Consider the following 12429-nt stretch of genomic DNA (forward strand, 5'->3'; position numbering starts at 1 on the left):
ATAGAAGCAGAAGGAATACTTCCTAATTCTTTTGAGGAGTACTGCATTACCCTAATGCAATTCATCTCATCAGCAGGCTAAAGAAGAAAAGCCATATGATCACAATCATAGATGCAGAAAAGCATTTGGCAAAATCCAACACCCATTTAGGATAAAAACTCTCAGCCAGGCGCAGTGGCTCACGCCTGTAATCCCAGCACTTTGGGAGGCCGAGGTGGGCAGATCACGAGGTCAGGAGATCAAGACCATCCTGGTTAACATGGTGAAACCCTGTCTCTACTAAAAATACAAAAAAATTAACTGGGCATAGTGGCAGGTGCCTGTAGTCCCAGCTACTCGGGAAGCTGAGGCAGGAGAATGGCATGAACCCGGGAGGCGGAGCTTGCAGTGAGCCAAGATCGTGCCACTGCACTCCAGGCTGGGCGACAGAGCCAGACTCCATCTCAAAAACAAAACAAAACAAAACAAAATTCTCAGCAAAGTAGGAAAAGGGGGAACTACCTCAACTTGATAAATCTGTTAAAAAATAAAAACACAGGACAACCTACCTCTAGCATCATACTTAATGGTGAGAAACTAGTTTTTTTCCTGCTCAGATCCACAAGACAAGGATATCTCACTATTCCTGTAAGACAGGAAAAGGAAATAAAAGGTCTACAGATTGGGAAGAAATAAATAAAGCTATCTTTGTAGATGACATGATTATGTGGAAAATTTCAAGGTGACAACCTCCTGAAACTAATAAGCCATTATAGCAAGGTTATAGGATGCCAGATTAATATATAAAAGTCAAGTTGCTCCCGCCATACCAGCAATGAACAACTGGAATTTGAAACTAAAAGCACAGTACCATTTACACTAGCACCAAAAATCTCCAAAACAATTAGGTATAAATCTAGCAAAATATTTACAAGATCTATATAAGGAAAACTATGAAACTTTGGTGAAAGAAATCAAAGAATATCTAAATAAGTTGAGAGGTCTAGTTCACGTACATGGATAGAAAAACTCACTATTGGCAAGATGTCATTTCTTCCCTACTTAATCTGTAGATTCAACACAATCTTAGTTGATTGTGTTCTTAACAAGTTATTTTGTGGATATTGACAGAAAGAATCTAAAATTTATATAGAAAGGCAGAGCATGAGCAACATGACAAAACCTGTCTCTACAAAAAATACAAAAACTAGCTGGACGTGGTGTCATGTGCCTGTAGTCCCAGCTACTTGGGAGCCTGAGATGGGAGGAGTGCTTGAGTTCAGGAGGTCAAGGCTGCAGTGAGCCATGATTGTGCCCCTGCACTCTCTAGCCTGGGTAACAGCAAGATCTTGTATCAGGGGAAAAAAAAAAAAAAAGGAAAGGCAAAAAAGCCAGAAGAGTCAACACAGTATTGAAGGAAAAGAATGAATTGAGAGAAGGGCCAGAACCTGACTTCAAAATTTACTATAGTAATCAAGAAAGTATGGTATGCGTGAGAGAATAGACAAATAGATGGAATAAAATAGAGATGCCAATAAAATAAAATAGAGAAACAGACCCACACAACTAGAGTCCTCTGATCTTTGACAAAGGAGCAAAGGCAATTCAATAAAGAAAGGATGGTCTTTTCAACATGGTGCTGTAACAATTGGACATCCATCCGCGTGCCAAAAAAAGATGGATCTATACACAGACCTTACATCTTTCACAAAAATTAACTTAAAACAGATCATAGACCTAAATGTAATGTACAAAAGTATAAAACACCTAGAAGACAACATAGGAGAAAGTCTAGGACACCTTGGGTTTGGCAATGAGTTTTATGATACAACACCAACAATAAAATTCATGAAAGAAAAATTTGCTAATTGGACTTTATTAAATTTAAAACTCTGCTTTGTGAGAGACATTGTTAAGGGAATGAAATGACAAGTCACAGATTGGGAGAAAATCTGCAAAACACATAGCTGATGAAGGACTGATTCTAAAATATACAAAGAACTCTTAATATTCAACAGGAAGAGAACAACCTGAAAAATGGGCAAAAAATGTGAACAAACACCTCACCAAAGAAGATGTAGAGATGGCAAGTGAACATAGGAAAAGATGCTCAACATCGTATGTCATTAGAGTATTGCAAATTAAGACAAGAAACCACTACACACCTAAAAGAATGGCTAAAATCCAAAATACTGACAACACCAAATGCTGGCAGGGAAGTGTAGCAATGGGAACTCTCATTGGTGGTGGAAATACAAAATTATATCATCACACTGGGAGACAGGTAGTTTCTTTCAAACCTAAACGTAGTCTTACTGTAGGATCCAACCATAGCACCCTTTGTATTTACCTATATAAGTTGAAAACATGTCCACACAAACATCTGCACATAAATATTTATAGCAGCTTTAGTTGTAATTGTCCAAGATATTCTTCAATAGGTGAATGGACAAACTGTTGTACATCCATAAAATGGAATATTATTCCATGATAAAAAGAAATGAGCATTCAGGCCATGAAAAAAAAAAAAGTGAAGAAACTGAATGAGTATTGCTGAGTAAAAGAAGCTAATCTGAAAAGACTACATACTGTATGATTTCAACTATATGACATTGTGGAAAAGGCAAACTTTTGTCAACAGTAAAAAGATGACTGGTTTCCAGGCACTAGGAATAGGGGGGTGGGGCTAGAAGAGATGAAGAGGTGGAAGCAAGCACAGAGAATAAAGATGTGAAACTATTTTGTATGGTACTGTAATGTTATATATGTGTCATTATACTTTCTCAAAACCCATAGAAGGTACTACATAAACAGTGATCCCTAATGTAAACTGTGGACTTTAGCAATACTGTATCAATATGAGCTTGTTAATTGTAGTGAATGTACCATGCTAATACAATATGTTAATAATTGGGGAAACTGGTAGGGAGGGGGAAAGGGATGTATGGAAACTCTTTGTAGTTGCCACTCATTTTTTATCTGTAAATCTAAAACTGTTTTGAAAAGTGTATATTCTTTTAAAAAAAAATGTATTTTTCGGAATAGAAAATAATTTAGACATTTGAAATAACCACAGATTTATCTGTAAAATTTTTAATTCATTTTTTAGTTTGTGTCATTCTCCATTTATTTATTTTCTGACTTGCATTGGGAGAAACAAATTGTATTTCTGACATTGATTTATATTTCTCTTTTATGAAGTGTTTCGTTTAATAACAAACCTGATTGCTCTCTCATTAAAACTGTATTTTTTCCTATGACTTTGAATTACCTGATAGAGTGATAGAATATTTAACTTTTTCTGACTAACTTAAACAGCTTTCTTTATACTGGTGATCTAAACTGATGTAAGCACCTTATGTCCTTACAATTCATGAAGGTACTAGTATAGTCTATGTTGAAATTTGCAAATTAGCAGTTTTGTCACGTAATGTTTCAAAGACTTATTTTACTGGTTGCTTTCTAGGATTTTCAGATAGAAATTGTAAGAGAATTTTTTTGTTTTTTCTTTGAAATTCTAAGATAATTTATTCATTATTTTTCACTTAATAAACATAAAGGCAACTTACCTGCATTTAAAAAATATTAAGCATAATGTAATCCTTTTATCTCAGAATACTCAATATGGCTTTATTAAGATAAATTTTGTTATTAATAGTTAAGTTTAAAATGTAAAAAATGTGGAGAGTATGTCTGTGGTTTTGCTTATGCTAACAAATATTAAGAGAGATTGCAATGAATTTAAGAATCATTTTTGAACATACTCATAAGCAATGTAACTTGCTTGCATTTATGATATAGGACCTGGTGTTCAACTTCTGGAGCGTATATATCACTGTTTTGTTTGCAGATTTTGCTTTTCAATTATGTGTATTATGATAATAGGCCTACATTTGGGAACTTCAACAGGTATTTCTGCCAATGGATAGGAATGTATACATAATGTGAATTTTAATAAATAGGGAAGAAAATGTATAATACTTTGGAAATGAGAAAATTCCGGAGTTGCCTTCCTCATGTTTATTTTTTGTATTTGTATGCTGTTAGTGATCCATCACATTTGCTGTCCATGAATTTCTTATGCTATACGGAAACTCCAGAGTACAAGTTACAGTTTTTTATATATTCTGTATGGTCCGAGGTGAATTTATGGGAATGCATTTTTTTTTTTTTTTTTTTTTTGAGAGGGGAAAAGATAGGAAGCCTTCAAAAATTGTCATGCTCATAATTTGAAAATCTGTTTTTACTTTTTGATGTTATGTTTTTCATACTGCCCATTAAGCATATTATAGATTTATGATCACTGATGTATGTGTCTTAGGAATGTATGTGCTAATAGGAATGTCAGTAACTGTTTAGGTTAGTAAATCCCAAAAGATCTCAATAACTAATTCATTGTAAATAGTTTTCTGTAGTGAGGGTCACATAGCTGTGAAGCCATTGATAGACTTCTAAGTATGCCTAAAGACTCAGAGTTTAGTTAAAACAACAACAAAAGGTGGTGACCATTTTTGCTCCATTTTTTAGGGTTTTTAAATTTGTTTTTGAGTCAGAGTCTTACTCTGTTGCCCAGGCTGGAGTACAGTGGCACAAACACGGCTCATTGTAGCCTTGACCTCCTAGACTCAAGTGATCCTCCCGCCTCAAGCCCTCAGAGTAGCTGAGACCACAGGGACACACCATCACACCCAGCTAATGTTTTAGTTTTTGTTTTTTGTAGAGATGGGGTCTCCCTCAGTTGCCCAAGCAGGTCTCGGACTCTTGGACTCAACCCATCCTCCTGCCTTGGTCTCCCAAAGTGCTGGAATTACAGGTGTGAGCTACCACACCAGCCGAAGGGTAACATTTTTAAAGAATTCATTCAGAATCACAACACAGCTGTATTTCATTATTAATATGAAAAAAGTTCCAAGGCAAATGCCCAAGCTCTTCCTTCAAGTTTGTGTTGCGAAAGAAAGGAAAAAAGGAGTTTTTATTTCCCAGAAATTATCCCTAGGGGAAAAAAGAAAAACTTGTAATTTATCTGTGGAATCAAAAATTCAATTCAAGTTTTTAAAAAATGTATTTTAAAATTCTGGCTAATATGGTGAAACCCCATCTCTACTAAAAATACAAAAATTAGCCATTCGTGGTGGTGGGCACCTGTAGTCCTAGCTACTCGGGAGGCTGAGGCAGGAGAATGGCATGAACCTGGGAGATGGAGCTTGCAGTGAGCCGAGATGGCGCCACTGCACTCCAGCCTGGGTGTCAGAGTGAGACGCCGTCTAAAAAAGAAAAAAAAAAAAATACATACATATATATATGAAATGTGATTACAACTATAGATGATATTTTACCCTCTGTGTAACACTTTAAGATTTCCATATGTATTTGTGTCTTTGACCAGTTTTAATGAGTGATTATGTTGGAGTCAACGTAACTTTTGTTTCAAATTAGATTATAAAATTGTTGGTGACTTTCTCAAGAAAGAAAGAAGCTAGCAGGAAAACTGGAATAGGGTGAGATTCTGACATTTTGTATATGGGTTGTTTTTAAAATACACTTGATCTTTAATACATAACATGGTAAGCCATACACTAAAGACAAATTGTTGCCGTTATCTTAGCATATTCCACGCTTCTATATTTTTTACATACAGATTGTTCTTAAAGAATCCTTAATTTTATTGGCATTCATACATTTTTTTAATCTGTGACTATCTTTTTCCAGTTATAAACTATGAAATGCATTTAGTTTTTGGTTAATGTTTGTTTTTACTTTCTCCTCCGTATCTTCACAGCCAGAAATTGTTTTTCAAATGGTTAAGCTGGACTCCTACTCAAATACAGATATTAAGTAAAAGTAAAAAATTATTGCACTTATATGTGGTAGGGAGTAGGGATTCAAAGATCGGAAGATATGGTTCTTGCATTCGAAAAGTTGGGTAGGCTGACCTAAAAACATACAGTCCACGAGAAATAGATTGTAAGCTTTGCGAAAGTGGGAATTCTTGTTTGTTTTTGTTTATTGCTGTGTTGCCAGTAAAGTAAATAGTTGTTTGGGAGAGTTAGAAAAGCCTCTCAGGGACTGGGCATGGTGGCTTATTCATGTAATCCCAGTACTTTGGGAGACCAGTATGAGAGGGTCGCTTGAGCTCAGGGGTTCGACACCAGCGTGGATAACATAGCGAGACCTTGTTTCCACTCAAAATAGAGGGGAAAAAAAAAAAAAAAAGCCAAGCATGGTGACACATGCCTGTGGTCCCAGCTACTCTGGAGGCTAAGGTGGGAGAATTGGCTTGAGCCGAGGAGTTCAAGGTTGCAGCAAGCTATGATGATGCCACTCCTGCCTAGACAGCAGAGTAAGACTGTCTCAAAAAAAGAAAAAGAGAAAAAAGCTTCTCAGATGAGGTAGTACTTCAAGTATGAAGGAGTATGTCAGGAAGAAAGAGACACCAAGGACATTAGCAACATACAAAGACATGATGTGATGGTGGAAGAGAATGAAAATTTTAAGGAACATTGTAAAATTCTGAGTGATGGCAGCATGGGAGGACAGTAAAAGAAAATAAAGTCTTACTGAGTGGTAGCTTGTAGGCAAGTCGTAAAGGCCTTGTGTGCGTTGTGTAATAATCTAAGGAATTTAAACTTCAGGGAACCAAGTCTGTCCAGTAATCAGGGAAACTCAGGAATTTGAAATGATGTTAATATTCAAACTATTTATTTTACCACCATTGCTATTACACTGGATGTTATTCAATATTGTTTCTTTCAAGTCCTTGATTCATGTGTAATAATAACTATAACTTAATCAAGAATCCTTGAAATAAATGTTTTTTTAAAAAATCTCTGGGAAGTATAAACTTGATTATTTCTAAGTGAACTATAATTTATCTTTAATTTTTGTGAACTAGGGACTCTCCTAAGAAATTATCAAATACAACTACAAATGCAATTTTTAAAAAGTAATCCAGTTTAAAGCTATCTTTGAAAACAATTTTGTTTTTGTGTTTATGATTTGAATAAGCATAAAATTATCTATTTGTATCAAGAACCCAATTTTTCATGCTGTGCAAATTGTGTTTTCTATAAATGTTTCTATGTAAAAATTTTAATTATACTCTTATACTTTATTATAAAAGATACTGATTTGATTAGCATTCTCTTACCAGAAACACATACTAGCCATGAGATTAAATCCTTTTGACTATGAATTACCTAAAAATTTCTAAGAAAGACCATTGAGTGACTTAGAAAACTTTGTTAAAGAGTATGAAAGTAGGAATGATTTGTTCTTATAATTCAGCCTTTTTAAGAAGAATGGCTCAGGATTGCCTAGAGATATGCCCAAATATTGTTCCAAAAGTTTCTTTGAATTATTAATATTGAGTTATTTTCAATGTTTCCATTCAATGAATTTCTCAACCCTTGGTTTTGAGAACATAATGCTAATTAAGGTGTCTGCTGTTGTTTAATGCTATTCCATTGTAACTGCTAATAATAGCATTTTCCTGCTTTATATAAAAAAATTATATTCAAAATGTTGTGTGTGTTCTCTGATTTCTTTTCTTACAGCTTGCCAGTATTTGCCGTGCTGAAATGTTTTAATTTATAATTTCCTTCCTTTGTACCTTTTAGTTTTCTCTGTTGCTGCTTTTTCTGTGACACGAGCCTTTCATTATAGTCACTCTTCTTTTTTCCTTCCCCACTTCTTTCTTTTCCTTTTTTAAAGCCATGAGAAGCCGATCCATTGGTGAATGTGCTCTGCCATCGGCCTATATACGCAGTGCTAAAAGTGCTCCTGTTCTGATCCATACTTCCAAACCCTTCTTGCCTGATATTGTTCTCACTCCCCTTTCTGATGAGCTTTCAGGTAGTGCCACCTCTGCTAATTTCTGCACCACCTTTTTCACTTTTTAATCCTCTGCTTTCAAATTTTGCTTAATCAAATAAACTCTTTAAAGTTAATTTCTTTGGGGGAGGTGTGGGAAACTGGGAAAATGATTGAGAAATCAACATTTTGAGTTATTTGAACTCTAATGCTGTCCTTGCAGTTCATTCTGGAAGTGCTAAGTTTAGTGCTGTGCCAATGTCCAGTATTTTTGGTTGTAAATGGCCAATTTTTTTTTTTTTTGCTCATGTTTTTTTCTTCCTCTCAGGTGGTTAAAAGAAGTAGTAGTATATATTTATATCATAGATGTCTTGTAAAAGATGACTTAGAAAGATAATCAGCACTGACTTTTAATTTCCCATTGTTTTGACTGACAATATGGTAAATCTTGAATAATTTATTCTGTATTGTCTATAGGAATGGAACTAAGTAAGGGCAATCAGTATTTGGGAAAAGTATATCATCTAAAAGTTGCTTTGGAATAAATCTTTGTATTTATATTACATGTAATCATATATAGAATTCTAAGGACTCACTCATTTTTAAACCATTCTGTGAAGCCCTGACTTCCAAGGAGCTTCAAAACCTGCTTAGCTTTCCGGTTCTGCCTCAGGTCCTTGGTCTCCAGTACTGGGATGGTCTGCTCTTTCATTAAATTTTAATTAACATGTAATAAAATACGTAGATCCATAGACTCAGTTGAATGAGTTTTGAAAATTGTACACACCCCTATCACCACAAACAAATTATACATCACCACAAACAAATTATAGAACATTTCCACTACCTTGGAAAGTTTCCCAGTGACCTTTTTGAGTCAGTCACCACGCACTCCTCCCCTCCACACAATTATAACAACTTTTTGCTGTTCATCACCATAGATCAGTTTTGTTTTAAAAAAAAATTTTGGGCATAAATAAAATCATACAATGTGTAAATTGTTGTGCTAACTCAAAGAAACCTACTTGTTTTGTTAACTTTGGAACCATAATATAATTAATTATAATGAAATTGGAGTTGATTTTTCAGTTTAATCGATGACAATAATAGAAAAATTGGCCTCAACCCGAACCTTAATATCCAGTAAGTATTGATGGATGATGAATGGATGTATTTCACACCAGTAAAATTAAGCAACCTGAATATTTTAAGCTACCAGTGCAGAAAATTAGTAAGATTTAAAAATATGTAGATGTGATAATATAAATTTTAATAGATGGTAGGAAATGGCACACAATTTTGTTACATATGATGCTTAGCTACAAATAAAGAATTAGAATATTTTTGTCTTTTTAGTTCTCCATTTAAGCACTGTACCTCCTTATGTGAGTAGCACAGATTTTGGCTGCTTACATCAAAGTATAATCTAGTTACTTAAGATGGCAAACAATGTTTCTGTTCTTAAAACTGAATTAGATACAGCTAAAAGAAACTCTGGGTTTTTTTGTAAACTTCTCTTGGATACATTTTTTGCTCCTAGCTTTTATAAAAGACATACTTAGAACATTTAATTAGAAAAATTAAAATGAGCTTTGGCCACTTCCATTATTATTTTATTCTATTCATTTATTTATATTAAGTACAGTATTTGAATTCTCTTGGCCACTAATTCTTAAAAGTTTGATTGGATTAGACATTCCGCTACTGTCTTAAAAAACTGTCGAAAGATTTATTTTTTTCTCCGTATCTTAAAGGATTTACAGAATTTCTCATCTGTAACTTAATGTTTTGGCAAATATTCATGTTAAGTGCTAAAACATTTTTGAATAGCTAAAACAAAGATAAGATTGTTCCTTTCAAAATATTTTAGATTGGTGCTATACCCAGGATGAGAAGTTCTTATTTCAGAATTCTTGTTTTGCTGTAAATACATAATTCAGAAAGTTTACCTTTTTTATGCTTTTATGATTTAAACATTTATGAACACTGTTTGAAAGGAATTTTCTAAATGGCAGTTTTATTTGTTGTATTCCTTTTCCCCATCTGGGGTAATATGCTTTCTATGATAAATTTAAAGATTTAGATGATGTTGAGACATCAGTCACTAAAACAAAACAAACTTTATATCTGATTATCAAAATAATGTTCATTTTAGAAAACATGGATTACATGGAAAAGCATATGAAAAATACACATAATCCTCCAAAACCAGTGATAATTTATTGACGACTTCAGATGCTTTTACTGCCAGTTTTTTATGCTTGTGTACATTTAAAATATAAAAACATAATTACAGTTAGTTTTGAATTAAAAATCATGTTTTCTCTTAGAATTTGAAAGAGGCAAGGAACCTGCCACTTTAAAATAGCAGCAAAATCCCTCCTTTCCTGATAACTGACTTGTGAATGAAGTCAGGACTTTTCAAGCTGATGTAAATTTACAATACTTTCCAGGAGATGCAAATCGGTGTATAGAGGAAAAGATTAAAGATTCATAGTGCAAATCAACATATTAAAGACCCTTAGAAAACCTGTTAAAAAAACAAAACTGTTGGCCTGGCGTGGTGGCTCACACCTGTAACCAGCATTTTGGGAGGCCGAGGCAGGCGAATCACGAGGTCAAGAGATCAAGACCATCCTGGCTAATGCAGTGAAACCATGTGTTATTGATATCCTGTGATATTGATATCCTGTGCCATTAAGGTTCCAGAGAGAACCAATATGAAAATTAAACAGGATTAATCTTACACCAGTTTACATTGTAGAAATCTAAATTATTGGATTGGTTTTTGCCTCTGCAATTCTTAGAGGCAAATTAAAGGCTTGGAGTTTGCTTCTTCAGGTGTTAGGTGTAGAGCGAAGAAGAGAGGAAGAGATAAGAGAAAATGTAGGGGTTATAAGAATAGAGATTTGTAAAAATAGTGCTAAAGTAAAAAACAAAAATCACCAAAATCTTAGATCATCAACCAGTCATACTTTTTAATTGCTGATGTTTCTTCCAAGGTTTGAGTAAATTTTACTTTAGAATAGTTTAATGTACAGAGAATTAATAAGAAAGTGAACTGTATGAAGAGGAAAAAGTAAACGGTTTTTCATGCTTTTGTAGCTCTCCCTCATGTGAATTAGCTTAAACGAACTCATAAAATATTTCCTGAGTGTATCTCTGAAATCAGGAATCGAGGTTTCTTCAAGTACTTCACCAAAAAAAAAAACCTCAGTGAAACAACTCATAGACAATCTACTTCTAGCTTACAGTTAGAAGTAGAATTTGTCAGAAAAATATTTTTCGGATACTTTCAGATAACAGGAGAGGTAAAAGGAAAGTCCTTTTAAATCCTTTTTTTTTTTTTTTTTTTAAACGTACTAAATCTATGAGAAAGGACCATGAGTTTTTTAAGTGTTAAGTATCCTGCTTGGTTCCCAGCCTTTTTTTCCTCCTCCAGTGTTCTTGTTGTAACTGTCTGTACTACCTGCATTGTTGTAAGTATGATGCTATGTGATAGAGCTTTATATACAGCTATAGACTAGTGTAGTTGAACAGTTGAGTATTCTTGAAGAGTTAAATTTTTTTTTTTTTTAATTTGCTCTGTTACTTAGGCTGTAGTGCAGTGGTGCGAACATGACTCACTGCAGCCTTGACTTCCCTGCCTCAGCCTCCCATGTAGCTGGGATCATAGGCACATGCCACCACATCCGGCTAATTTTTTTATTTTTTTAGAGACAGGGTCGTAACCCAGGGAATTTCTGAACATGAAGTTGCCCAGGCTGGTCTCAAACTCCTGGGCTCAAGCGATCCTCCCCACATTGACCTCCCAAAAGGCTGAGATTACAGGCATAAACCACCACACCCAGCGCTTAAAGAGTTTTTCTTAAGTTCTGGGGACCAGTTTGAGGGCACTGTGTCAATGCACTGTTTCTTAACATCAGACTCATCTATAACAGCTTGAAAAATATGTATCAAATTTGATACAATATGTTGGCTTGCACAAACATCTAATATAATTTATTCTGGTGTCTGGGCAAGTTCACTCCTTGGCCTGCCTCTCATTGGCCTTTGATAATCACTTATTTGATAATTACTGTACTAGATTGTATACGTTTGGTAACCCAGCCTGACAGTCATTTTCTTGATAAATGGTTAAGAGAGAAGCCAGAAATCTGAATCATTATTCTTAAGCAAATTGCTTTTACTGCCAAAAGTAACACTTTAGTGAAAAAAGGGATATAAAAGAATATAAACATGGTAGGCAGCGTTATGTATACTTCCACACGTTTCTTATTATTTTCTAATCCAGTACTATGAGTTTCTCATCCTGAAATTAAGCTTACAGACCCAATTTCTTTCAACCAGTTCCCAAAACTTGTCATTTTTGTTGCTATTGGACTCTGGTCTATCTAGGCTGTAGTATGTAGACTGCTAATGTTGGGGACCGTTCTCTTTTTATTAACAAAGCTTTATTATTTGAATTGAGCTCCTTATACTTCTGTTTTGTGGCTATTATCAACCAAAAATAAAATGGTATGTCTCATAGGCCTATCCTTTTCCTAAATTCTGCCCATTATGGAGAATTTTTCATCTCATCAAAAAAGTAGGCCCTTCTTTATACAATCAAGAATATTTTCCTGTCATCAATGTACAACA

At 34.4% G+C, this 12429-nt stretch overlaps 3 protein-coding genes across 12 annotated transcripts in view; 2 read left to right on the plus strand and 1 right to left on the minus strand.

Annotated features, from left to right (window-relative positions):
- BRMS1L (BRMS1 like transcriptional repressor) overlaps positions 1 to 12429 on the minus strand; it is a 261816-nt gene that overhangs the window by 167518 nt on the left and 81869 nt on the right. The window lies entirely within an intron of this gene.
- The window catches only part of RALGAPA1 (Ral GTPase activating protein catalytic subunit alpha 1), a 277367-nt gene that overhangs the window by 101831 nt on the left and 163107 nt on the right, over positions 1 to 12429 (plus strand). For 6 of the 10 annotated variants that reach the window (XM_050798088.1, XM_050798093.1, XM_050798089.1 and 3 more), the window contains exon 17: positions 7690 to 7830. The exons of the other annotated variants lie outside the window; for them this stretch is intronic. In XM_050798088.1, coding sequence (XP_050654045.1) covers positions 7690 to 7830 — 141 coding nt within the window. The remainder of the gene's footprint in view (positions 1 to 7689; positions 7831 to 12429) is intronic. 10 annotated transcript variants of the gene reach the window in all.
- NFKBIA (NFKB inhibitor alpha) overlaps positions 1 to 12429 on the plus strand; it is a 327260-nt gene that overhangs the window by 16769 nt on the left and 298062 nt on the right. The gene's annotated exons all lie outside the window — the stretch shown is intronic.

The sequence above is a fragment of the Macaca thibetana genome, chromosome 7 (assembly GCF_024542745.1).
Source record: "Macaca thibetana thibetana isolate TM-01 chromosome 7, ASM2454274v1, whole genome shotgun sequence".
NCBI classification, from domain to species: Eukaryota; Metazoa; Chordata; class Mammalia; order Primates; family Cercopithecidae; genus Macaca; species Macaca thibetana.